This window comes from Penicillium pulvis (assembly GCF_028828015.1).
Source record: "Penicillium pulvis strain IBT 33274 chromosome Unknown contig_5_segment0_segment0, whole genome shotgun sequence".
Lineage (NCBI taxonomy): Eukaryota > Fungi > Ascomycota > Eurotiomycetes > Eurotiales > Aspergillaceae > Penicillium > Penicillium pulvis.
In genome coordinates this window covers 1,324,643-1,352,016 of record NW_026643078.1, presented here as the reverse complement: position 1 = coordinate 1,352,016, position 27,374 = coordinate 1,324,643, and the positions used below count along the sequence as shown (strand labels likewise).

The window sequence follows — 27,374 nt, the reverse complement described above, 5'->3', positions numbered from 1 at the left end:
AATAGGGTCATAGGTGTACGGGCTATAATATGAACTGGTAGCAAGAAGAAAGCTATATATAGTAGATTTACGAAAGGACGAAGGGTATTTTCGAGAGGCAAATCCTTAGTAGTGGTAGGAAGGAGAGTTACTAGTCCTAGTCAAGACATTAATCACCGGAGATCGTATAGGCTCTCAAATCAAGCTAAATCATAAACACGGCATCAACTCGAATTTATAAGCTACTTTAATTTCATTGAAACACTCCTGATCTTCAAAGGTTTCAAGGCTATCCTAAATTGATTGGTTCTCTTTCTAGATTTACTATATAATTACCAGCGTACACATTGACGTGTAGGACACAAGACTTAGACCATAAGAGGGCTCAGCGTAATTCTCTATCACCTGCCGATATGGTGTAATCCAAGGGGGGGGACGAAAACACCACAGTTTTGCTTGGTGCTGACAATCGAGGCGTTTCCGTACACTAGCTGAGTTGGCGCGCGATTATCCTGATCTGCATAGCTGTTGGCAGCATGTCAGCTTTCCCATGCACGATGAGTGTTTGATAGCTAAATTTGCAATTTCGCTAGAAATTGTTGTCATAAGTTGCGTCGTCGTGAATGAATACTGCTACTTTGAGAACTCCGGTGGTTTACCAAGGTGAGTAGGCCACTTCCAGGGCACCCAAGCCCCGTTGATGCGCGAATATTCTATGCCCGCTCGGCTAAAATGTCCTGGTGAAGTAATTACTGAGCCTTCCTTCCGTAGCCAAGGAAAGCTGGCTGCTTACTCACAGCTCCAGTAGCTTGGCACCAGGCGAGCCACACCCCGCTTCATCACAGCCTGGCTCTCGTTCCCTACATATGCTCGTTCGTCTATTCGGACTCTCCATCGCTGAGGTACTCAGTCTTCGGGTTATTCATCAGTATGGTAGACCCGCTTTCCATCGCATCCGGCGTTGCGGGGCTTTTATCGCTCGGCATTCAAGTCACCCAGTCTCTGGTCGATTTCTATTCTGCATTCAAGAACAAGACTGGTGATATAGCCAAAATCACGCAGAGTTTGGAGAGCCTCCTGGCTATTTTCAGGTCCCTTGAAGGTGCTCTCCAAGATCACCAGCCTCAGACCGATGCACTACTTCAAGAAATCGAGAAATCCACGCAAGGCTGCCATAATATTATCAAGGAGCTGCAGGCTGAGTGCCAGAAATTTCGGAAAGCCTCAGCTGCAGGTTACACGGACCGTATCAAATTTTTCGGACGCCAGGCAACTTATCCGTTCCGGAAAAGTACTCTACAAAAGCTTGAAGAAGATATTGAAGAGATTCAGGATCGCTTATCTCTTGCGTTGAACGTGCTGCAGCTGAAGAACCAGAATCAGGTTGACAACAGGATTTCTGACCTCAAATTACTTGTCGAACGCACAGCGGCGATTCAGGTATCGTCTACGATCTGTGAATGGCTTCATGCCCCAGATGCGGCAATCGATCATCATATTATATCCCCTAAGCGGCACACGGGCACAGGGCTATGGTTTATCCAGAGTGGCAGCTTCCAGAATTGGCTAGTGAAGCGCAACTCTTTCCTTTGGATCAATGGTTTTGCCGGATCTGGGAAATCAGTCCTATGCTCGACGGCAATTGAATATATGCTCCGTGAGAAACACAATCGGCATAACGGTTCCGGTGTTACGCTTGGTGTTGGATATTTCTACTTTTCATTCAATGACGAGTCAAAGCAAGATATTTCCGGAATGTTGCGTGCTTTATTGGTACAGCTATCGGCACAACTTCAGCATGGTCAAGAGAGTTTGGAACAAATGCACGCATTGTACAAACCAAGTAGTCCTCCAGTGAATGCGCTACTTGATTGCCTTCGAAAAATCATATCTCAGTCCAGCGAAACTTATCTCTTGATTGATGCGTTAGACGAATGTCCTCGTGATAACAAGAGGGACAACGTCTTAAGTGCGATAAAGGCGATGCAGCAGTGGGGTTTGCCCGGTCTACACCTTTTAATAACTAGCCGTGATGAGATTGACATTCGTCAATCATTGGAAATCTCCGGCGACCAAGATATCTCGATGAAGAATGTTGAGATAGACAAGGACATCGTCAGTTATGTTTCCTATCAGCTCAACAACGACCCAAAACTTCAGAAGTGGAAGGAGCGCCATAGTGAGATCCAAGATAGATTGACAGAAAAGGCACAGGGAGTGTAAGTTACGATAACAAGGGAGCTGATAAGGCTTTGACTGATCAAGTAACAGATTCAGATACATAGAGTGTCAGTTCCTGGCGCTTAAACGGGCTCGAAACCGGAATCAGCTTGACGAATGCTTAATCTCTCTGCCCCGCGATCTAGATGGAACATATCAGCGAATTCTATGCAGCATTGACGAAGAGCATATCGAAGACGTGCGGCGGTTTCTGACCGTTCTTTGTATTTCCAATCGACCACTCACTATAAAGGAGCTGATCCATGCGCATGCTGTGGATCTGGAGGACCCACCGCGCCTTGACCACGGTCGAATATATGAACAAGAAGATGACCTTGTCGAAGTCTGTCGCGGTCTAATAGAGCTCTCGGCGGTTGAGGACGACACAGGACTAGAGGTCCGAATTGCTCGCATAGCCCACTTCTCCGTCCAGGAGTATCTCGAATCAGAACGTGTTGTGAAATCGGAAGCAGCGAAATTCGCAATTCGAAAAGAACAGGCCAACACAGAAATGGCTCAGATCCTCCTTGTGTACCTCTTAGATCCAATGCTCTCAGAAGGAGTATTGGATATGGCGAAGCTCGAAGAGTTTCCTTTGGCGCATTTTGCCGCTATGCAATGGTTTCATCATTATGGCAGCCCTTCCCAAGGCCTAGTTCTGAGACTCTTTACGGGGAAGACAGATTCTTTTATAACATGGGCACGCCTACACGATTTAGATCGTCCATGGAACACATCTGTGGACTTTAAGCGTGCAGTCGAGGATATACCGCTGCCTTTATACTACATAGCCCTTCTTGGGCTACATGATGTCTTAAGTCCCCTTCTGGCGAACCTAGGAAATGAAGCAAGCATATCAGATGCTGTTCATGCGACGGGTGGAAAATGGAACAACGCACTTCAAGCGGCCGCATCTAATGGACATGAAAAGGTGGTAAAGATTCTGCTCGACCGAGGCGCCGAGGTAAACCTTCGAGTGGGAAACACCAACCCAATTCTCGACGCATCGTCAAAAGGTCATCTAAATGTGGTGCAGGTTCTGATCGATTATGGTGCCGACATTAATTGCCGAGGTGGGCGAGATGGTAATGCTCTTCTAATGGCGTCGACTCACGGCCATAAGGAAGTAGTGCACATCCTCCTTGATAATGGTGCGGACGCCAATGATCCAGGTGAAAAATACTGGCACGCGCTTGCAGCGGCCTCACGCAAAGGCCATGAGAAGATAGTGCAGGATCTCCTTGATCATGGTGCTGATATAAACGCTAAAGATGGACTATATGGCAGCAGCTGGGATGCGCTCCAGGCCGCAGTGTTTGAAGGCCATAGTAAGGTGGTTCAGATCTTGCTTGATCATGGTGCCGACGTAAACCGTCAAACTGGACGAGATGGGAACGCGCTCCAGGTTGCGTCCTCCAAAGGTCATGAAGAGTTGGTGCGATTACTGCTGGATAACGGTGCTGGTGTGAACTCTCAATGCGGACACTTTGGTAGCGCACTACAGGCCGCTGCATTTAAGGGCCATGAGAAAGTGGTACATATACTCCTTGACTATGGCGCCGATATACATAGTCGAGGTGGAGCATATACGAATGCGCTTGTAGCAGCAGCCTTTTCAGGCCACGAGAATATACTGCAGATGCTGATAGATCAAGGTGCTGATATACATTTTGAAAGCGAGCTTTATGGCGATTCGCTCCAAGCAGCAGCAAATGGAGGCCAAGAGGATATGGTTCAAAGCCTGCTTGATCGAGGTGCTGATGTGAATGCACAAAGTGGAACATTTGGCACTGCACTCCAGGCCGCGTCATACAATGGCTTTACGAAAATAGTGCAGAAATTGCTCAGCCACGGTGCTGATCCGAAGGCTCATGGAGGGACATTTGGCACTGCACTCCAGGCCGCATGCGTTAAAAACAGTGAGGAGATAGTGCAGACCTTGCTTGATCTAGGCGTTGATATAAATGTTTCAGGTCTGAATGGTGGGACCGCGCTCGACGTTGCATCATCTTACGGCCATGAAAACTTGGTACAGATGCTGCTTGATAAAGGTGCCGACGTAAATGCGCAAGGTGGGGTATACGGCAATGCTCTTCAGTTCGCATCCGCATATGGGCACGAGAAGGTGGTGCATATCCTTCTTGATCGAGGTGCCGACGTCGATGCCCAAGGTGGGCGACATGGAACCGCACTACTGGCAGCCCTGGCTAAAGGCCAGAGAGCAGTGGTAGAGATTCTGCTTGATCGAGGTGCTGATATCGAGCCAATCTCATAGACCGACAAAGGCGAGCCAACGATGCGCAAATCTACGTTCCTTAAGCTCGATTAAACATATCCTCATGAACACAAAATATTATATTTTTCAAACAAACAGTAGTAATGACCGCGCAGTCAAGCGGCACGAAAGAGGCCAGTGTTTTGGTCATGTTGATCGAAGTAAGCTCTTTGGCAGTGCTTCTGTGGCAGAAGTACAATCAGACCGAAAAGGAAGCAATGTATGGAGGACCTGAACTACTTTTCACATAGCGGATAAATAGTTATTCAGATATCTCCATTGTCTGACTTGTCATATATTAGATTTCAAAGACCATGTCTGTCCCTGTAGATAGATCAGGGTTTCTCCCTCTTCTTCTTTCTTCTCTCGTCAACCACATCACAATACACATATTGTGCTGTCTGTTCGTTCTTTCTGGTAGCAGCAAGCTGTAGCAGCTTATGCTTCTTCTTTTCTCCTCTGATCCTCGACTGGCGTATGACGCTGACACAATTGTTTAGGTTTAGATAGATAGCTTAGATATTCAATTCTTATGTTGTTTTATTTAATGATAATAGTGTAAATCAATAAAAGTTGATGGGGTGGCCCAGCCGACCGGGTGGCTCGCTCGCTTGTGAAATACGTTCGTCTCTTAGCCCCGACAGAGAGCCCGCCAATCCGTTAGTATTAGCCGATAACTGTCGCTAGCGATCGAGGATTCGGGGAAGAACAGAACGCGATGACTGGCTTGAGGCTACTGATGACACCAGGGGCTTCACGACATAGGAAAGCCTGAGGAAACGGCTGCCACTAGTTTCAATGAGAGGATGATCTATGACCCTATGCGTTAGCACAGTCTCAGTATCGGGCCTGCTATCATAAACAGGGGTAGGGAAATTATGGTATATGGGAGATAAGCAGGATAGTCACGATAGAGAACCTACTAATCCACTAGTGCTAGCCAATAACTATCGCTAGCGATGAGGGGTGCGGGGAAGATGAGCGAAACGCGATTACTGGCTTAGAACTACCAATAACACTTGGCGCTTTCACGAAATAGGAAGCTTGAGGAGATGGCAGCCACTTTTTAACGGGAAGATCGTCCGAGGCCCTATGCACCAGCACGATCTCGTTATCGCGGCTGCTATCACAACCAAGAGTAGGGAAAGTATGGCATTAGAGAGATAAGCAGGATTATTACACAAAGCTCCTAGTTAAATAAATAAGAATGCTGTTCTCTGCTCAAAAAGCTTCGTATTGGTCTAACTTCTCCACTGTCTTATACGTGCACAACTCTCATGTCACTCACCAAATATCCCGAGACTGAAGAGTCGCCGGCCACGACCGAGGCCGGTCAGACTAAACCCATCCGACTGAGTCCATCTGGGAGCCCTCTTTATCCAGCAGTGACAGAAGACCCCCTGGATCCTTTGAATTGGAGTTTTGTTCAGAAATATACCTGTATCATGATTGCATGCTTTGCCTACTGCCTACTTACCTATTTCACGACCGCGCCAGTCCCATCCTTCACCGAACTCGAAGTCCAATTCGACACGACCTATACAAAAGTGACTTGGTCCTTTGCAGTGCCATGTCTCGGTCTTGCTATCGGTCCGCTTATTACTTCGTCATTGGCTGAGACATATGGACGTCGTATAGTGTTGATTGCCAGCACTGCTGTTGCTGTTGTGGCGAGCGGGTGCACCTCGCTGCATGGAAACTCTCTTTCGGGGTATATGGCTGCACGGTTCTTTCAGGGATTAGGCGCCGGTCCATCTGCAAATATTGGTTTAACGGTTATCAATGATTTGTCTTTCGAGCATGAGAGGGGCTTTCGAGTGGGATTATGGGCCATGTCTGCTAACTTTGGGACAGTGCTTGGAGCCGTGGGTACGTATGAGGACACAAGTCAGCGGATTTTACTGACTGTTTGCAGTGGGTGGCTTCTTGGCTTCCGTTTCTCAGTATTGGATTAGTTATCATGTTACTATCCTCTTCGGGGTCTTGCTTATCTGCGAATGTCTCTTCCTCCCAGAGACCCACTATCCACGTGCGGTGGTGTTGGAGTATGAAGCAGAATATGAAGGACAGGAATTATCCGTGGGTACAAAATATGATGCTATTTCCGACATTAAACGGACGAAAAGCTTGGGTTATCTGGTAAGAACTTTTACCCTATGGAACGCTCTACTCTCTGACGATAATAGCATTTGAGACACATCCCAGGAGTCAGACACCCCAAGCCTTGGGACGCAGTTTTAGTATTCTGCAAATTATGGGCGTATCCCACGATATCGATAAGTATCTGCTGCTATGTATTTTTCCAGTATTGGTGGTAAGTGTAAGTCCAGACCGCATCGACAACCCCTCTAACCTATTAGGATCTGCTCGATCATGACGATGGAGCCACTGGCCTACGAGAGCCGCAGCGTTCAAGTGCAAGGTCTCCTTTTCATTGGACTCCTCCTGGGACTCGTGTTTGCTGAGGCTTTCTGCTCTGGTCGCCTCAGTGATTGGCTCGTTGCTCGATTAGCTCGCAAGAACGATTCGCAACGCATTCCAGAGATGAGGCTCTGGCTCGGGTATCCGGCTGCAGTAGTGTCATCAGTGGGTCTCATTCTCTGGGGCATTTCGGTCGATAAAGATTGGCACTGGATGACGGGCCAAGTGGCTTTCTTCCTGTGTGAGTACTGATCCGGGGCTTCGGGGTTTCGCAGACCGTTCATTAACCGTTGGTTAGATGCTGCGGGCACACAGGTTGGAAATACAGTGCTCTCCACGTATATTGTCGACAATTATCCCGAATTTGCGATGGAGGTGATCATGTTTTACTCGGTGGTTATCAATGTAAGTGTCACACATGTGTTTTCAGACGAGGGTAATGGACTGACCTAGGCAAGTTATCGGCTTTTATCAACCCGTGGTTCATTAGCCTCTGGGTAGAGGTATCAGGTACGCATTGACCCTCACTTTTTTCTACTGAGTAGACACTGAAAATGGGATTTAGGATGGACCTGGACTTTTATAGCGCAGGGCATAATATGCAGCTTAGGACTGATCCCTACATATGCGCTTCTACACCGGTTTGGACCCCGCCTACGGAAACCACTATAGACCATTAGACGACCTAACTACCTATATTCCTGGTTTTAAGGCACTCGGCCCTAGTATATCTCTCCATATCCTGATGAGTCCATTCTATATATACACATCGCTCGTGGTATAGATTCGTTAGCCTATAGATCCCCTTTCAAATCCTTAAGCTCTATCCAGAGCGACTTTCTTTTTGAGAGCCTATATAGGGGCTTTCAAGGTTTCTAAACACTGTGCTGTTGCCACTGATTCTCCTCGGAACCCTGTCTTCCTCCTCCCCGCGCTTCATTTGTCCGTCGGCCCGTTTTTCAGGTCCTATTTTCCCGAAACTATCCTTACCCTGCGTCTCTCCAGTAATTGTAGTCAGCGAGTACCTTTATCTCCGAATATTCAATTTCCGAGGTATCCTGCTCAATAGAATGCAACGCTAGCCCCACTTGGGCATTCATGTGAAGATATTGTACGCTAGTCCGTACCGTTGCCCCATTGACAAAGAACAGATATCATTCAAGTGACTATCGATTTTTGTTATAGTCGCTATCTTAGAACCGCCAAATTTTTAGGGGTCATCCAACCGATATCTTCAACTGGTATGTACTCACACCGCCGCTATGAGGATACGAATCCTTAGATGTTCAGTCTTGCCTGGGACGTGCACAAATCCAGTGGCAAAAATATTGAGCTATGCCATAATGGTCTCGCTAGCTAGGTACTTCAAGCCTCACCAGCTACCGATTTTCTTTCGAATCTTGTTTTGCCGTCCATATGATATTCCAGGTCGCATTGTTTCTTTGCCTGCCATAATCCAAATACAGTAGATTTCGAAAACGAATTCCCCCATGGCCACTACTCTTTTGCTTCTCAGCCCGTATCCGAGGCCACCCTAATCCATATTCGGCTAAGACGTAAATAATTCTTTCTATCAATCTCAGTCATTCTCACTGTCACGTGCGTAAGCGAGGATAATCCCTGGATGTCTACCTCGACAACTTCAACCTAACAACCTCGCCAAGGGTATGTACTAGCCCAACAGAAGTCTACAATAGAGAAACACACTGATATATCTACGGAAAGGGAAGGTCTGATCGACGCTATTCGGCCGCGCTATGTCTTCCTGCCACTTTGACTGCTCGGCTCCCACCCCCGCCTTATCTATAAATAGCGATATCACTGGGATTGGGGTAGGAGTATCTCCTTTTTTCTCTAATTGACCACGGGTGTATCTCACATTTTTAGGTAATTATCAACAATGTCGTGACTGCCGGCTTCGCTGTTGTTATCGTTGCCCTCCACTACATCGCCGTGTATGATCCAATCCGCGACGCGTTTCAAATGAATGGTCGAACTCCAACTTCGTTTCGACCCAACCCGGTGGACAAAGTCTCGTTAACAACGTACCCATTCGTATTATTCCCACGCCCTTCCGTTGAAATTGGCACGAGCGAAAAATTTGCAAAATTCCTGATCAAGGTAGGTTAATTCTTATTTGAGATCGAATCGGTTAATCAGGAAGTAATTGAAAAGAAAACCTCTAAGAACAGTGCATACGAGCAATGAGCGACATGCAAATCGTGACAGGGTTCTCACTCCTGATCAGTGGTCTTGTGCAGCTCAAATGCGGCCTGGCAACTTATCATTGGCAAGTCATCGTCCAACTGGCCTGGCTTTCCTGCCTGACTCAGTTATCCTGCTTAACGCTTCTACGTAACCATCTGCATAACCACCCTACCGAGCGGGCAATAAGGCTACTAGTAGTGGGTTCATTAGTAATCCTGTTGATCGTGGGTCTTAGTCTCACCGGAAACTATCACTGGGTCTTTGACGCAGATAATAGAGATCACCCGACTCTCAGTGACCCTGCAATCTGCCATATGCGTGCTCGGCCAAGGAAAAATTCCGCGTTCTTCTCGATGTCTCACTCGATCATTTTGATAGTTTTTGGATTTGCCTCGAGGGTCATTAACCTCTACGATACGCTTTCAGTTGGTGTTATTGGGCGAGCCAGAACCTTCGTTTCAGGCCACATACGAAGGTTGTTACGGATTGTATATAACTGGAGCCAGGCGTCTCGCTCGCCACGGAGTCTGAAACTGACACTCTGCTACCTTCCCCTCTTGTCTGTCTACCTCACTTGTTTGGTGCTCGTGGATATGTGGGATTCCGTTACTACAGAGGTCAGATATTATCGTACGTGTGTTGATTACAGTCTATGTTTTCTGACTTGACTTTAGGTCGCCTGGTTAATTATTGCCTTTGCATTCGGTATTGCCCGAGTAATAGGCACAATATATCGACCGGAAAAGATGGGCCTCGAGGCTTCGTTAACTGGTTTCAATGATTGGTCGTTTGGCCAAGTTGCTGCTGTGGTGTTACTGGCCGCACCGCTCATCACAGTCATCGAGTATCTCAAGGAAGGTGAGTCAAATCTGGTGGTTATTATCTAGGGTCAACTGAGATGTCTAATACTCGCATAGGAGATGAGACGCATACACAAGATGAGAAGCATACACAAGATGAGACGCAATCTGTCTCTGGCGACCAAACCACCACAGACCCCAACGACCCCAACAATGATTGGATCTCTCACCCCAAAATACCGGATCTGATCTTTAGACATTCATTCAGGTTTACTTTCATGGTGATCTTCTGGATGGCAGACCATGATCCTTTCGGCAAGACGAGCAAGGTTTTATCTGATGGTGTTCTCATCTCAACGGGTCTTGGGACGCCTGTGTTCATTCTTTGCTCTTTGATGGTGGATACTATATTTGCAGAAAGAACCCCTGCCTTTCACGCCAATATAAAGGTCTTGGTAGAGATATACAGCATAGCGACTCAGTTAGTTCAAATTTCCTCCATTTTTGCGACGATTACGTATTTTCTCCTGCCGCTCCTCATTTTCGGTGCTTTGGCGGCTCGATTCTTGAGTTGATATCTGACATTTTCAATGTTTCCTTTCTATTCGAGACGCGGAGGCCTTTGTGATGGTTAGTGTATCCGCTCCATTAGGCCACGAGGATCATTGCGGTTAGGGGGCTGTTGAAGGCGAAAAAGAGGAAAGAGAAATGAGTTTATTTTCTTAGATTTAGCCATTAGAAGAGCCTTGACTCTGCAGGGACTCTCTCAGGCTAGTGTTATCTATTCTCACCCATCAGCTACGGGATAATTTCTGTCGTAGAATATTACTAGCCCCTTGTATGTGTTCTCGAAACGATCTATCGGTTGAGTCCGATCCTTCTTTGTATCCTTGACACCATCTTGATTGTTCAATTTTACCCCTTACTCGATCTGATATTACATACGTTCCGCTGATTGTTCTTTCCACGCACTTCTATCTGCATATTCAAAAGTAGCATCAAAGCTCTGCTTGTCGGATGGATGTTGATGCCAGAAAGGTGAACAATCACCAGTTATGTTCACGAGACTAGGTGATCTCGCGGCCTAGGTAATCAGGAGTGAGAGCATGCGAGGGACCATAGATCGAGCAGTTCAGTATCATCATTGTTATAAAGGAGTGTAAGTTTTCCACTAAGGAGTATTGATATGGGTGCGTGTAATATTCGAACAAGGGTGCTATGAAGCGTTGAGTGGAAATTTGTTGCTGATAGGCTGAGTATTACGTTACTGTACGAACGCCCAAGCAAACGCCCAGAACCTTACCTCGACGCAGCCACCGCTAAGGTACAACCTCAAAAGCTCGAATGGCCCTATAATTATCACGAGCCGTAATAAAGCAGTCGCATTGGCCATAAAAATGGTCTGAATGATTTACGACCAATCGATATGATCGAGACGTAGATCTAATGTAGGAAAAGCTGGATTCATTTGTAGAGAGAGCGGACTTAGCTGGATTCATTTGCAGAGAGAGCGGACTTGTTCTCGATTAAGCTGAACAACTCGGATGCGATAAAACTACTGTGGCGGGCCAACAACTACTTCACCTCCGGGCCCTGCGCGTGACAAAAATTAATAAGGATGATAAGCTACATTTAGCATGTTTGGTAGCCTATAATTGGATGGAGGAATCGGGTGGACTTTTGTAGACCCCTAAGTCTCCATAATAAGGACCTATCAATACTTCTCTTCCTGCGGAATTAAGTCCGTCACCTGATAAGCAACATCCGTACTAATGAGTAATCGTAATCAGGCCTTTAAATTGTTATCACGACCGTTTGAGTGATTAGACTTTTCCTGTATTAGATAGTGAAAAAAGTCTGCCTTGCTATCTAAGTCTGCCAGAACCTGATCAGCTTAGGGAGTAGGGAGGGCGAGGAAGTCACGAAGAGTGGTCATAGGGCAAAAGGTGGCGGAGCTTAGGAGTTCGGTGCTGTGGATCAACAGCAAAAATGCGTCATATGGAGTAGGGGGCCGAAGAAGAAAAAGAAATTTCTGAAGAGAGTCGTTGAGGAGGAAAGACGGGGTACTATATACCACAACGCACGGCGAGATGTAAAGACACATGACGCTAAGCCAAATCGGGTCATATTAGATCTAATGGAGGAATCCGCTGTCCCCTTCCAATATGGTGTAATACAGGGGGAAAGCGGAGACACCATGGTTGTATGTGGTGTTGTGAAGGGCAATCGTGGTCTTTCCGTCTTAACTTCCTAAGTACGGGGAAAGGGAGGGGTTCCTACCACTATATAATGAATGAGAGGGCAACTAAGCTATCTCTTGTATGGTCGGGTCCAAAGCTCCATTATCCTGTGATTATCCTAGTCGCTAGTACGTCCAGAAAAGAAGATGCTAATGTAAGATTTAACCCAGCTTATCAAGGTAAGCAATTCAATGTTTTTGTGTACTCCTTCACTCAGCAAAACTAGGTCTCTACATTATACGGTGTAACAGCGTACAATGGCTAGTTTTCTAAATCATGGATTGCTGAAAGTCCCACTCAGGTTCTTTGAAAGCATGAAATGAGCTTGACCCGCAGAAATGGCGACAAAGAACACCCACGGGCCACTCCAGTCATAGCTAAGACTTTCCTCCTCCGTAAGACATCATATCTTCTAACCCATGCGTTATGCGTGATCTCACTTCGTAAGTCTGTTGAAAAAAAAATAGCGTTTTGGGTATCGGATATGTGTTATCCGCACAGGGCTCTGGCCATCACGGTGTGTAGCAGTCCTGTACCTCATCGGAGTTAATATCAATACGAAGAGCATCAGAAAGAAGCTTCACAGTACCCTCATGGCCTTGAAAGCTAGCAAGAAATAGAGGTTGGAAGCCTTCCCTACCAACCATATTGATATCAACACCAGGAGCAGCAAGAAGAAGCTTTACTATACCCTCGTGGCCTTTAAAGCTAGCGAGAGATAGAGGAGGAGCGCTATGTCTTCCAGCGATATTGATATCGATACCAGGAGCAGTAAGCAGAAGCTTCACAATACCCTCGTGGCCTTGGTGTATTGCGTAAGTTAGGGGCGTGTTACCATCTCCATCGGCTATATTAATATCAATACCAGGAGCAGTAAGAAGAAGCTTCACGATACCCTCATGGCCTCTAGAGCTAGCGAGAGATAGGGGCTGGAAGCCATCCCTACCAGCCATGTTGATATCAATACCAGGAGCAGTAAGAAGCTTCTTCAAAATACCCTCGTGGCCTTTGAGGCTAGCGAGAGATAGGGGTTGGAAGCCATCCCTATTAGCAATATTGACATCAATGCCAGGAGTAGCAAGAAGAAGCTTCACAATACCCTCGTGGCCTTGGAGTATTGCATAAGATAGGGGTGGATTACCACCTCCATCAGCCATATTGATATCAATACCAGGAGCAGTAAGAAGGAGCTTCACAATATCCTCGTGGCCTTGGTATATAGCATAAGATAGGGGTGTTTTACCACCTCCATTAGCCATATTGATATCAATACCAGGGGTAGTAAGAAGGAGCTTCACAATACCCTCGTGGCCTTGAGAGCTAGCGAGAGAGAGAGGTGAAAAGCCACCTCTACTAGTCATATTGATGTCAATACCAGGGTTATTAAGGAGGAGCTTCACAGTATCCTCGTAGCCTTGGTTTATTGCATAATATAGGGGTGTTTTACCATCTCCATCAGCTATATTAATGTCAATACCAGGATTATCAAGAAGGAGCTTCAAAATACCCTCGTGGCCTTGGTATATTGCGAGACATAGGAGTGAATGGCCTTTTTCATTGAGTGAATTGATTTCAAAACCAGGAGCAGTAAGAAGGAGCTTCACAATACCCTCGTTGCCTTGAAAGCTAGCGAGAAATAGAGGGTGGAAACCACCTCTATTAGTCATATTGATGTCAATACCAGGGGTATTAAGAAGAAGCTTCACAATACTCTCATCACCTTGATATATTGCGAGATGTAGAGGTGGATAGCCGTTTTCATCGAGTGAGTTGATTTCAATACTAGGAGCAGCAAGAAGAAGCTTAACAATACCCTTATGGGCTAGAATTATAGCCATAGAAAGGGGAGTATTGCCATTGCTGCTAGGCATGTTGATGTCAATCCCAGGTATGGCAAGAAGAATCTTCACAATCCCCTCGTGGCCATTATCGACAGCACAAAAGATGGGAGTTCGATTATCGTCAGTCTTGGAATTAACATCAACGCCAGGGGAAGCAAGTAGTGTTCGAACAACCATGTCCAGCCCTAGATATGACGCGATATGCAAAGGGAAAGGGTGGACAGAGCGTCCAACTCTCCGAACAGCAATCTCCCAGTCCATGTATCGGTCTGTTTCCACAGAACATAAATCCATAGCCTGAGGGGAGAAGTGATGGCGATCTTGAATCGTCATATGACCAAAGTGCACGGCCCAGCTATTTGCGGAGTAGTCAAGAAAGTCATAACTAGAAGCCAACTCCTCAGCCTCTCTGATTGGGGGCGCTTTCTTCTTCCCGAGCTCTTTGAGATATATAAAGCGGATGCAGATCGAAGTAAGTAGTAAAGCCGAGTCGGAAACGGAAATAGAGTATTTCCAGCTGGGCCAAATGGTTGTAACTTCTTCGGAGAGCGATATCAAGAATTCTTTGGCAGATTGATGGATCAGAAATACAGTCTCATCTACTATATGGACGAAGAGTCCACAGATATTCCGGACGGATGTCGCAAGTTGTTCGCCGCTTTGCAGCTCTAGATCTTCGTAGCACTCAGTTTCTTCCGTGATAGCCAATGCAACACCGACTTCACGGAGTCGAAGCGGCCGGGTCGCCGCTACAATGATCTGTAGTAGTCTTTTGGCCTGGACTTGGTTCGGGGCTTTGAGAAGAATCGAATTATAGACATCATCGACAGTTTGTGGTAAGTTCCCTAAGAGGGCCTTGACTGTTTGTCGGTCTATTCGCGGCATCTGTTCAATAATTTTGAATACCAAATCCAGCCACAGGTATGTTCGATTCTCAGTTGCCAGTATCCCACGAAGAAGTTCTTCTCTTGTAGTGTCCTTCACAATCCGAGAGCCTAGTCTGGACATTCGAGCATGCACAACGTAATTCATCTCAGATTGAAGTTGTGTGGAAAGCTTTTCACCTGGCAATCGCACCCTGAGATTACTCTTCGTGAGCTCAGAGAACTCATTTTCGAGGTTGAAATATGGACGGCTGGTCACAACGACTTTCAAATGGTGCGTTGGAGCTTGAGATTTCACATCACATTCCAAACCTTTGAGTCGCCTGATAAAGCTCTTTTGATCTTTGGCCTCGCACTCATCCAATGCATCCAAGACAAGTATTATTCTCCCACATTCTGGATCTTGGGATATGTCTTTCAGGATTGTCCACATGACATCGAGACTCTGGCATACCTTCTCTGCATTTTCAAGATAAGCTGGTAGTGCATGCCTCATGGCTTTCCAACCATTTTTAGATTTCAGGACTTGATGTAAAAAGGCAGCCACGGCATTTGCAGGGCTCCGAGTCTCAGCTGACGTGTCCTTGAAGAAGAAATAGCAAATGGTCGTGTCGCTAGACTCAAGGCCAAACAGGCGTTTGTCGACAAGGTCCTTGCAGAGAACAGATTTGCCACAGCCTGGATCAGCTGTGATCCACAATAGACAAGACAAGTGATTCTCTTGCCAGTTCTGGAAAATTGGACTTTGATGACACCAACTACACGTTCCGTCTTCTTTGTCTGGGTTGAAATCTTTTTGGTATTCATAGTCTGTAGTGCGAAAGGCTTGAAGACAGGCCGTCTCTCTATCTGATACTTGCCGCAATTCAAGCTGTTCAAGCTTTCGTAGAACCTTGAACATCGCTAGCCGATAAAAAGTCAGCGTTGGCTTCTTTGCGGATTTCCTTGCATCATAGTGAAAGGAAAACCCCAATGTTTTTCAGAAAGAGATAATAAATGAGAAAACCAAATGGATCACAATGATATTCCTCTAACGTATGGTGGCAAATTAATAATAGGTACCTTTATCAACTGGTGGCAAATGGAGGACACCTTGTCCTGCAATTTTGTGCAAAAGCTCCTTTGCGTAGGCAGCCGCCACAGCAGCAGCATATGGTTGCCAAACCTTGTTCTTGTGTGAATCAGCATAGTCACAGATACCTCTGATCACAAGACATGGAAGCGTATCCATGAGCCCTAGTCGAAAGTGAGAAGGAAGACAATGAGGCTGGTACAAATCAAGGCAATGAATCCGTCAAACTTACCCGCAGCTTCCATTTCGAAGCATTTAATTTTCTCTGTTTGAGACCATTTGTCCCTCAAAAGAGCATCTTTCATCACTTGATCTGCAGATCCAATCGTTCCGTAGTGTATTTGGGGTTCTTCGCTCAAACGCTGTTTCCGTTTCACAAGATTTGCACCATCAGGGCCCTGGCATGACTCGCATTTCTTCCCAGGTACATGACAAATTTCAGATTTGAATAAATGATCTTTTGCAGATCCGGGGTGCTTGAAGTTCTTTCTCATCCGCGGATTGTTTGCCAGCATTTCGGAAAGCAGGTCGCAGATTTTATGGCCTTTCCGCGCATGCTGACCCTTTAGCATAGATATCGCGTTCAAGACAATTCCTGGGGGCTTGTTTAGCTGACCCCCGGCACGAATGAATTCTTGACCCTGTACAGATTTTCCAAAGTCATATTGTAAGACGGCCTCTGAAGACTTTGAATGTTGACTTATCACCACATCCCCTAATCTGATGTCTTGGATTTTGTCCATGCCCTCATCTTCAGATTCATCAGATTCATCAACATCAGTAGTCCCTTCGTTCGGCGCTCCATAGAATGGTGCACCGCCTCCAATGCCAACCATCAATCCGAATCTAATAGCTGGGAAGCTGCGTACCATATCTTTTGCTACAGTAGCAGCGGAAACCTTCCCTGTTTGCTCTACAGGTAGACAAGCAATCACCACGTTATGATCTCCAATCCTACCAAAGAGGTAAGAATTGATATCATTTGGATCAGCTGCTTGAAGAACGGTGTGCTCTTCATCCAACATGGCACCAGCGGCTACCAACTCAGTCCCCGGCAAGGCGCATATCCAGCCAACCGTATAGTCTGAATGAGAAAGCTCGCGAGCATTCTCATTCATGATGAACTGATTTCGGCAAATCTTGCAAGAGATTCGGATATTCTATACCTTTGTGTGATTCTTTAGGCACCACTTTGCAATCGACACCGGGTGGCCACGTAGGTCGGGTCTCAGAATGGACTAGTCCCGGCGCTAATGATATATCTTTCATTGGTCAACTTCTCAGTGGATGCATGACTAGAACACCAGAACATGGCGCTAGACTCAATGCCCAAATTTAGTTCTTAGATTATATAATCATATATGATAGAATTGTCACTCAAAAATCCGATATGGTGTAATCCAGGGTGACAGCGGAAAGACCATGGTTGTGTGTGGTGCTGTGGGGGATAAATCGTGGTCTTTCCGTATAGTCAGTTTTATTGATCTTATCAGGGCTAGTGCGATATGTCTAACTGGGTTTAGGGCAAGATTGTCCTGATCGTTTGTGCGTAACTAATTAAAGCTCGGCAGCTTTATCATGGGCCATGGCTTTTCGATTGCTAAATTTAGGTAAAATTCACTGAAGATTGATTGTTATTCATTAGCTTTGTGGTGCTTAAATATGCTGAACTCCCTCTTTTCTGGAGAGAGAGAGAGAGAGAGAGAGAGAAATTGTTATTATACTCGGAATGGGGCGAAGCCCTCGTCATCGTAGGTGACCAGTTGGCTGCGTGCCCCGGCTATACTAGCTAAGCCTTTTTGGACTTCTTCCCGAGTCGCCGGTAGCTGTTATGGCCTAATCGGGAAATCAGGGCAGAGTGATGAACTAGGACGATGAGGTGTCTGAGCCATCCCGATCCCTAACCGAAACTCAACTGTACGACTTGATCAGAGAGAGGTCTGTCCCACTCTCTTGTGTATTTAATCAGTGCACTTGAGGAATCAGTCTGTTTCTCAAGGATTAGTCTTTGTCTTATTCTACATACTATCTTGCAACTCCAGTGCATACTACACACATATGTCCTCGCCTAGTCAACTCCGTGACCTTGAAACGGGAGCTGCCATTGATCTTCGCTACTGATTGGATGATCCTGGGGTCTTCTGGTGATCTGGGGGATATATCGAGTTTCAGGGGAGCTTTCGGGGTCTAGCCCATGCCCCGGGAAAGATTGTGGGAATTTCCTATAGTCGTGAGGCATAAAAGGGTTGTTAGTGCCGGATTTCGCGTCGTGGAGACTCATTGAAGTAGAAGAAGCTGAAAATGTGCTCTCGGCAGCGCCCTAGGTCGAGATATGTGACAATGAGATCTCGATTTCATATCAAACGATTCAGAATTGCTCCAAAAACAGCACTTTTATACGTTCTAAAGATGAGACTAAAGCTATTTAAGATGAGATGGAAGCTGTTATTTCAACCACTCCCTGAGCTAGGGTTAACCAATGGTGTGCAGGGACAGAAGGCTGTAAACAACCGCAGCAAAGGTGACGATAGCACCGGGGTCACACTGCGAACAACAAATCTATTGGTATATACTCCCCAAAACACATGTATAGACACCACTGTAGAACCACACCCAAGTACTCAAAATGTCCTACACCAGCTGGTGTAATTACTGCCAACCATCACATTATTAAATAGAGCCGAATGCTACAGGCAAAGAAGACAGCTAAGTATCTTCAATACATGCAAACAATTTTCAAGTTAAAGGCCGCACTTCAAGGCTATCCAATTCTCTATATCTTGGTCGTCTGCGCTGTAGTTATGGCAGCCTTCATTACCGTGTAAGCATCCCCCTTCCCATCGTTGTCGCAGCTGCTGTTGTCATATGCTGTGCAGACAACAATTTACCTCGCTGTAGATGCTCATAGTCCAAGTGCGGTTGCCGTGGCCGTTGCCGCTGTGGTTGTGGGCGTCAGCCCGGCCCACGATGACCAACTGGATAGATAGTCCGAAGGGTAGTCTGTCTCAACAGGCCAGGTGGTCATAGTCGTCATCACGGCACTGGCGGCCTCATCGCCATCCTCATCGTCGGCAGCGGCGCAGACCCCCTGACTTAGACTCCACTCCAAGTCGTTGTCGAGGGTGGTGTTCGAGGCCGGTTCACCGGTGCCATTGTTATAGAGTGTGAAAAGGTCGTCGATCTGGAAAGGAATTTCCGCGTTTTTTGGGGGCGGTGGCGCCAAGGGGAGGTGCGGGTAGATGTTGCCAAGAGCGTTCTGGACGTACTTGGCGAAGGCATACAAGGTCAGACTGTCGGCGTTTAAAATGGTCCATGCGCCTGTGGCCCATCCCAAGCGCGCCAGTGCTTTGCACGCCCACGGCCCGTAGGCTTTGTAGTACGTCATTATTTTTTTCTCCCCTCGCTCGTATCCCACCTTGATGTCAGTGACATGGTGAATATCTCCACTGCTCGAGGCCGTCGACACCCAGTCGATGTGTAGCAATTCATGAATCCACACCAGGGCCTGATTGTTGTAGTAGTTAATCAGGTCGGCGTATAGACTAGGATCATTCTTCGTGGTGTCTGCCCAGTGCATCGCGTCATTTAGCGTTTGTAACGAGAAGTACCGCGGGCAAAAGCTGATGGATGCGACCCCGTGTTTGGGGTCATTCTGCACTGTGTAGGCAATGGTGTTGACGTCTCTCCCGCATGAGCATTGTAAGTACGGGTCATCGCACCGGACCGCAATCTTCCAGGCGAACAGGTCGATCCAGCCGGGCTGAATGGTGGCAAGGTTCAGATATATAGCCTTGTACTTGCTCCACTGGTCCTGATTCATCGATGGTGGCCCCAGGTACTCGACAGCAGCGGCCTCGTTGAAGTCGATGCCAGCTTTGGCCACCTTATAAATGTAATTCATGATCTTCCAGGACTGCACCCAGCCCGATCTGATCTGCTGTTTCTGGAGGGCGGTGCACCCGTCATTGCCAATCAGCGCCGTCCCCAGGATGGTAAGATTAAAGTCAGCGAAGTCGGAAATATTATAACCTGTCGTGGCAATCGCCTCCGTCATCTCCTGCTCCGCCTCCGTAATATCCTGCTCCGCCTCCGATATGCAGGTTCCAGGTGGACAGTAGCCTCGGCTGCAGGCAAAGTCACAGAGGTTGTCAAAGGTGTCGGGATAGCCGGAGCCTGCCATACCAGGACCCTCTGTCTGGCCGGGCGGCTGCACGAGAGCCCCTGTTTGTGTACAGGAACATAGATTGATGGGACAATATCCATAGCTGCAAGCGTACGAACATAATCCGGAGACTGGACCGGGTCCAGTACCAGCAACACAGGCCGGCGGCAGGAAGTCCGAGACTGTTGGCACCGGCATGGGTCGTTTGTTGATGTCCCCTTTGGGACTAGTGCCTTCTATCCCACCACTTAGGCTTCACCTCTCGTAGATCTTCTTCTTCTCCTTATCGCTACCCAATATTACACTACGTACCATATTGTATTGCTTCCACTTTCTCTCGCATAATGTTCTGTCGTGTCACACGTCTTGGACGGACAATAGCCATAGTTACAGGCAAAGCTGCATAGACCCGCATAGTTGGCATCTCTCCCTTCTGCTGGGTAGCCCAGTGTTCCCGTCGCGTTGGGCTTGGTGTGGGCAACGCCCATCTGCTCGCAGGTACATGCGCCGACAGGGCAATACCCGTAGGAGCAAGTAAAGTTGCAAAGGTCATTGAAATCGTAGGCACCCTTCCCTTTCACACATACCTGGTCTGCTATGTTGATTGTCGTAGAGGAGAGGCCAGGCGGCCCTCCAAGGCTTCCTACCCACGCATTGTAGTTGTTGAAGCCTTCATCGCACGTAGAGGTTATTTCCAAATTATGAACACTGCTAGTCGATTCCTCGCCGACAAACAAAGTGACCATAACATTGCCAGGGAATGCAGCGACGCTGCCAAACCAGATACCAGCTCCAATATCACCATCCCCTATAACGTCGGTCTGCGGCTCAAAGTCCCACTCCACGGCTTGATCATTGACATACACCGCAGCGTTGCCGTCACCGAATAATGCCATGACAAAGATCCGGTCTTCCAATGCATCAGCTGGTTCGAATTCAATTTGCAATTGAGAGGCGGTGTTGACTGTTGTGTTCGCAGAACTACAAGAAGATACTGGGTTAGGGCGATACCAGAAGGTAACTTTATCACTTCCCATTGATGCACTTCCAGTTTTATACAGATCGATCAAAAAAGCAAGCTGGTCGCGCCAGGCGTCATGTGGATAACCTAGCACATAGTTGTATGGAGCTTCACCGATATCGAAGGCAGCCATAGCATTGTCATGAATCGGGCCAATATAATGGGATTCACCATAATCATTCCAGGAAATGATTTCAACGAATTCTGGCATTGGGTCGAGACCGAAAAGCTCTTGCCAGCGATCAAACCAGAGACTATCACCCTTCCAAAGCCAGTTCTTGTTATATCCTGGTAGATTGGTATAGAACCAGGGAGAAATGGCCATCATATATGGTTTCCCATCCAAATATTGTATATATGAGGCATCAGTGTAGGTATCCATAGTCTGATTTCCCCATGGCCACGCTGACCAGCTGAACAATCCATCAGCAACGCCATTTGCCAATCCCACGGCTGGCATAGCACCGACAGAAGACCAGTCCGGCATGAAGAAGCAATTTGTCTCTGCCTTAATTGTTACCCAGTCATCTGCATTGCCAGGTCCTTCAAATGTGGACACAAAAGGCCTCCCATTATACTGGAAGTATGCAGAGTTAGAGCTATATTGCTGGATCATGCTGGTTACAACATCTTGGTCCCAAGGTCCATTACCAGCATAGTCAAATGAGAAGAACAGTTTGAATCCCATCACATTGGCAGCAGTGAAAGCCATCTCCACGGAAGGGTTATTGGTGTCGTCTTCCCATGCCATGTTGAGGGCAAATGCATCGATGTGGGCATCCATGGCCAGTCCGATGTCGGACTGCCAGTCGGAAGCAGTGTAATTCCCAGAGTTTGTGACCTTGAATAGAATTAGTGTCCTTCTCGCTCATTTCAACAGGAAAGTTCAGACTGGACGGAGGTACCATGAAATGTGCAAACACAGCTTTCGCATTTGCCTGGTGGATGACCTGCAAGGCTACCACCATGGCAAGCACTGCAAATCGATTCATTGTCGCCGATGTGAGCGAGGGGAGAGGTGTGAAAACAGACAACTACGAGACAACGGCTCTTTTATCTTTTATATCTCTTTCCTAAAGGCCCAGTCGCCTCCATGGTCTCAGCTACACCATCTTGCCCTTCCGTAAAGGGTCACATCTTCGCCAACATTCCGACGCTAGGTAGATAGAAAAGAAATTGCAGCCTTTGAGGTAGTATTTGTGGCGGTGTCGAAAGGGGACTAAATGACCAGTCTAGCGTTGAGCAGTTTCGGAGAGCCCTAAGACAGTGTACGACAAATCCAAGTACTTCATCTTGTTCTTCATTGCAGGTGCCATTACAGTGGCTTTGTCTGGCTTCGTATTAGTCTGCAACAAATGGCATAACAGCACATAGATGCATAGTTAGATCTCTCGTTTAGATGCTTTTGCAAACGCCTGATATCTCAACAGCTCTATGCGCATTGCAGGGGTAAACTCTAAGCGACATTATGAAACTTCTCAAGACTAAATGATAGCGTCGAGCACCGCAATGTTCAATCCACCAGGGCCCAATAGTTGCTGTCTTACACCCCATTTGCTCGCTCATCCGTTTCGGAGGGGGCGGAATGCGTGATTTCTCTACGGTATCTCTTTAGCTTTGCGGCGAGATACACCGAAGCAATCCACTTTTATGGGTATCCATGCTAAATTTTCTGGGCGGTCCGACATCTGACCGTAAAGCCTTTTAGCGAGATTACGCCAAGGAATTCAAAATGACTGGTGAGAGGGGTCGAAAAAGAGAGAAAAGGGAGCTTGTGTACTAGACCCTGAAAACATGATATTTGGACCCTTGTTAAGCCACATGAGGATAGCGCAGTAACTGTAGTATTTACTACTAGTTGCCCCCGCCCGCTATCGCCCCGCCGACATGGCCACCCCTCAACAATCCACTAGAATAAAAATCAATACCAGTACAAGACAAAGTGCAGAAGCTATCACGCCATCAACAAGGCTACAGAAATTAGCTGCTCGCCGAACAGTGCTTAGTTTTTATCATGCATTTTTCCACTCGTTCGAATCCATGTCTAGCGGCGGACAATTACCGAAGAGAGAACCGTCGATTTAGCTAGCTGTTGGCTGAACCCCATGGTTCTTAAAGAAAAAAAGGTCAAGGAAGATCAAGATGGGGGCAGTCCTTGGGGTCAGCGTAGAAGACACCTCCCAGCTTTTTGATCCACCTGCACCGTTCCTCCATATTATGCGCGTTGTGGATCCGCGCTGCCCCTATATCTCCTGCGTTATCTAATGTCGTGTGTAATACCCATACACCACCTGCAGCCGGCCAGCCCACTCGGAGATAGCCATCCGTAGACTTTGGGTGCTTTAGTTCACGCTCCAAAAATTCATCGGATTCTCTTCGCCACCAGGTAGCGCCGAGGCGACGCACTTTTAGACATTAGACATGCAATAAAAAATTAAAAAAAGAAAGTAAGGGGAAAGGAGAATGGTAACTGACTCCTGTCGCAGTGTGCATCCTCTTTCGCTTGCCAATCGGGATCTAACTTGGATGGGCGTTCGGTGTCATTAAACCGGTCGAGCCCAAGAAAGTCCAGCTCTACGCCGAAACAGCCACGCAGGATATAGACACCACCCTCGGAGGGGTACCCGAAGACCATCACCCCAGGGCCGGAGCCATAGGTTAGCCAGAAGCGGCTTTCAGGTTCATGTTGCACACAATCGAATCTCTCCATCTGTGGTTGTTGCTCTTGTGCTAGTGTTTGGGTGCGTACTTGTATTGTTGTTTGGAGTGGATGGGGGAGAAGCTGCCAACACGCGAGCAATGTGACTGAAATCACCAGACAGGGGAATAGGATCTTTGCAACGGTCCGCATTATTGTGATTATTGTCAACATATTGTATTAGAAAAACGGAAACGGGATATCGGGTTCTTGACTTAAAGCTTGCCGGAGATAAACACCAGGAGCCAGTAACTTGGTAGGTCGGTGCGCATTCGCCAAGTTTCAGAGTAATACTTAGATAGATACTATCACTAAGGTAGGCTAAACAGGTGTCCAGCAGCTCCAGCCGACGTACCCGCCAGCCTAGGGTTAAATTTCCAGGATCATTACAGTGCGTCCCGAAACTGGTGCAACTACGTACACTTTTCGCGTTCGCTCCGAGCCACAACATGGAAACAAGCTAGTCGCAGGTTGGGATAGATCCGGAATATTAATAATCCGTCACCAGTGCCCTTTGGACCCTTAGACCCCTACGCTAACTCACCCACGATGCCGAGATCCGTTCAACACTGGCCAGGGGGCATCCCCACTTGCATCCAACCACACCCAGATCCAGATCTGTCTTGGGATGAGATTAAAGAGGAAGTTAAGGGCTGGCTACTTTTTGTACAGGTATAAATCGTGATACCATCTGCATTGGCCTCTCAAATTCCGTGCTTACATGAAGGTAGGAAAACTGGGTTACTGCAGCGAATGCAGGTTCCTCCGATGAGAACTATGAGTTAAATCACCGACGGGAACTCGTAGAAAAATGGGCTTCAGCTACACAGGAGTTTCGTGATGTAAATTCACTTCGGTCCAACTCCGTCAAATCTCCGTCCATTACGCTAACTTCTTCTTTTCCCTCATCCAGGCGTACCAATCGCGTGCACCTGTGGGTCTTCCAGGTACGGAGGGGCCAAGGAAGAATGATCACATTGAAGGCCTTCGATACCCAGCGGAATCATTGGAAGGTCTCTATGAAACTTCACAGCCATGCGAAACCAACGGCCTGATTTGTCTCGCCCCTGTTGATGAGAAACATCCTGAGAATCGGGCGCGATTAGTCAAATTCGCGATTCTGATGTACGACTATGACATTGAGGTCGGGCATTGTCTAATCAATGGCCACATTCCACTGGAGGCTACCCTCAACCCCGAAACCACTACCGATCCTTCAGTAGAGGACTACCTACCCTGGGCGGATCTTGAGACTGCAACTTTCAAGTCTATCTTCCTCACACATACTGGCAAAGTACTCTATCTTGGTAATCTAGGACCATATATGATGGTTGATGAACTAGGCCTGGAAAGCGGGCGCCTGACAATTGTCACCTTTGAAACTAACGGGGACGTGAGAGAGTCCGTTGAAATCCGCCCGTTTAATATGAAAATGCCATACCTGAACGCCTTCGAGAATTGGTCTAGTTTTGACAGTGTCAAGCATTGCAGGGGTGCTTATGGACACCAAAACACCCCGTGAGTACCCTTTGACCTACCAAGTCAGCCCAGCAAATTAACGAATATGAGACTTGACATGGACCTACCATTCGTCGATCTTCTCTGCCAAGCCAAGGAAGCGAACCAGCTCCCCAACTCAATGGAACTCTGTGACCGAGAGCAGTGGACCAGTGATGTTGAGCTCTATGCCCCGGGCTACTTGGCTCTCGAGGCTGAGGGTCGCGGGGGCGAGTATCCCCTAAGTAGCCTCGTCGCACCAAACAGTATCGGCAAAATCACGAAGCAGGTTATGAATAGGGTGCTGGACCCCATTTTCTCACACCCCCGATATTCATTCGTTCCTCTTCCTCCTGGCCGAACCCTATGAGTCCATTCAAATCATTATGATGATATCAAGACAGGGAGCAGACGATGTGAATTGAATGATAAAATGAAGAAAATTCAAGTGCCTTTTTAAATTCATCAAGTCTCTCTACACAGTATCTCATCTTTCGTACGCCAAGAAACTGTAAATCAAGATAAGCCCTGATCCGCGGGACGATCCCCGTGCTGCTGACGGTACCGTCGACATCAACTACTACAACTATACTAACAAGGGTGGTCCTCTTAACTGGTACAGCCTAGACGATAGTAACAGCGCCTATACCAAGGGTAAGTTCCAGTCTCCCATCAACATCGTTACTAATAAGATTAACTACACTAAGGCTTATAGTATCTAATTCTATATCCCTATGTACCACTAATAACACTAAGTTCAAGAACCTAGGCTCCGGCCTCGAGATTATCCTAACCAACGGTACCCTCGCTACTAACAGTACTAAGTACTAGCTTCAAATGAAGAGTCGTTTGATACCTTCCAACGTGAGGATTACACTATCTTAATTAAAAACGCGGTATAGTAAGCAATATTGAGGTCTTTGTTGAATTTGTGGAGTCATTAAGTACTGTTATTCCTGTTTCTGCTATGAAGGGAGGTGGAAAGGGAACATGTCATCTATCGGACCTCGCGACACGGTCCCTTTCCACCTCCCAGGTGGTGTGGGTTCTGCTGCTGTTCCCGTCCCCTTTTGTTGTTCCAGAGCTCCTCCTTCCTCCTTCTCCCCCCCAGCGTTCTCTACGGCTTCGCCTCCCCTTTCCAACAACCAATCAGAACAATAGAAACAGCCTCAAAGTCTACAGAACTCGAGAACCTGTATTCATTCATTGGAGATGTAGGTCATACTGAGCGATCATCAACATTTGAATTTCATAAGGGCCCCGAACTTGAAATCCCCATCTCATGCCGCTTCAAGCTACTTCCGCAAAGACAGATTTATGCCTGGACTACTATCAGCACCTCGTTTGTCAGATTAGCTACAACCGCCTGGCATTTTTTGAACACAGGTAGTACCAGGGCAACAACCGCCAGTCAAGCATCTAAAACCGTTGCCACAATCCGCATTTGTTGCACAAAAAGCACCACATAAAGTATCCAAGAAGCGGACACTGTCTCCGTTTACATCACTGCCGCACTCGCACTCCTGGAGGCCACCCGGGCCACAGGGAGTTGACACATAGGTGAAGCAGGTCCCCGGGGTAGCGCAGGCGGCTGGGTTTGTAGTCACTGTCGTGGTCGTGGTGGAAGTCACTGAGAGTGTGATTGTTGGAGTTGCTGCTGTGCTGGTGGTCTTGCGAATTCCAAGGCAGGAACAGGCAGAGCCGTAGACTCCTGCGTTAGTGCAGGGTCCATGAGATAGGTAGGTACGCTTGTCGGGCTGAATGTAGTTTGACAGGCGATCTCGCCTTTAAGCCGGCATGCATTTTCAGCTATACTCGTCACAGTCATAGTCTCGGTTACTACCGTAGTAGTGTCAGTTCTAAATTCATTGGACTTAAGGTCTTCACTACTAGAATTTCTGGAGAGATCACATATGGTGGACTCGGCGTCGCCACAATGTTTGGTAACTGGAACAGTCTACTAGCTTGAGACTCCCGAATCCACGGCCTATCTATGCCTATACGCAACCTTTCAAATGTTCATATGATACTTTAGGGGTTTCATTTGGGGAAGGGT

The 27,374-nt window shown here is 47.2% G+C and overlaps 7 protein-coding genes across 7 annotated transcripts; 4 read left to right on the top strand and 3 right to left on the bottom strand.

The window, feature by feature from the left end:
• Positions 1 to 909: 909 nt before the first annotated feature.
• On the top strand, positions 910 to 4,474 carry N7503_007086 (uncharacterized protein; the record flags this gene model as incomplete). Its single annotated transcript, XM_057066633.1, has 2 exons — positions 910 to 2,198; positions 2,251 to 4,474. 2 exons carry the CDS (start codon positions 910 to 912, stop codon positions 4,472 to 4,474), a joined length of 3,513 nt encoding a protein of 1,170 aa, XP_056920314.1.
• A 1,277-nt stretch (positions 4,475 to 5,751) lies between these two features.
• On the top strand, positions 5,752 to 7,348 carry N7503_007085 (MFS transporter; the record flags this gene model as incomplete). Its single annotated transcript, XM_057066632.1, has 5 exons — positions 5,752 to 6,343; positions 6,390 to 6,613; positions 6,661 to 6,788; positions 6,835 to 7,136; positions 7,194 to 7,348. The coding sequence occupies 5 exons, from the start codon at positions 5,752 to 5,754 to the stop codon at positions 7,346 to 7,348; spliced, it is 1,401 nt and encodes a 466-aa protein (XP_056920313.1).
• A 2,108-nt stretch (positions 7,349 to 9,456) lies between these two features.
• Positions 9,457 to 10,478, top strand: N7503_007084 (uncharacterized protein; the record flags this gene model as incomplete). Its single annotated transcript, XM_057066631.1, has 3 exons — positions 9,457 to 9,720; positions 9,778 to 9,961; positions 9,991 to 10,478. 3 exons carry the CDS (start codon positions 9,457 to 9,459, stop codon positions 10,476 to 10,478), a joined length of 936 nt encoding a protein of 311 aa, XP_056920312.1.
• Positions 10,479 to 12,655: 2,177 nt separating this feature from the next.
• Positions 12,656 to 17,058, bottom strand: N7503_007083 (uncharacterized protein; the record flags this gene model as incomplete). Its single annotated transcript, XM_057066630.1, has 3 exons — positions 12,656 to 15,771; positions 15,931 to 16,104; positions 16,173 to 17,058. The coding sequence occupies 3 exons, from the start codon at positions 17,056 to 17,058 to the stop codon at positions 12,656 to 12,658; spliced, it is 4,176 nt and encodes a 1,391-aa protein (XP_056920311.1).
• A 1,784-nt stretch (positions 17,059 to 18,842) lies between these two features.
• On the bottom strand, positions 18,843 to 22,115 carry N7503_007082 (uncharacterized protein; the record flags this gene model as incomplete). The annotated part of the gene is made up of 3 exons (XM_057066629.1): positions 18,843 to 20,355; positions 20,415 to 21,964; positions 22,029 to 22,115. The coding sequence occupies 3 exons, from the start codon at positions 22,113 to 22,115 to the stop codon at positions 18,843 to 18,845; spliced, it is 3,150 nt and encodes a 1,049-aa protein (XP_056920310.1).
• A 1,135-nt stretch (positions 22,116 to 23,250) lies between these two features.
• N7503_007081 (uncharacterized protein) lies at positions 23,251 to 23,833 on the bottom strand (the record flags this gene model as incomplete). Its single annotated transcript, XM_057066628.1, has 2 exons — positions 23,251 to 23,528; positions 23,599 to 23,833. The coding sequence occupies 2 exons, from the start codon at positions 23,831 to 23,833 to the stop codon at positions 23,251 to 23,253; spliced, it is 513 nt and encodes a 170-aa protein (XP_056920309.1).
• A 537-nt stretch (positions 23,834 to 24,370) lies between these two features.
• Positions 24,371 to 26,149, top strand: N7503_007080 (uncharacterized protein; the record flags this gene model as incomplete). Its single annotated transcript, XM_057066627.1, has 6 exons — positions 24,371 to 24,493; positions 24,553 to 24,663; positions 24,735 to 25,339; positions 25,391 to 25,619; positions 25,840 to 25,972; positions 26,034 to 26,149. The coding sequence occupies 6 exons, from the start codon at positions 24,371 to 24,373 to the stop codon at positions 26,147 to 26,149; spliced, it is 1,317 nt and encodes a 438-aa protein (XP_056920308.1).
• Between the last annotated feature and the right edge of the window lie 1,225 nt (positions 26,150 to 27,374).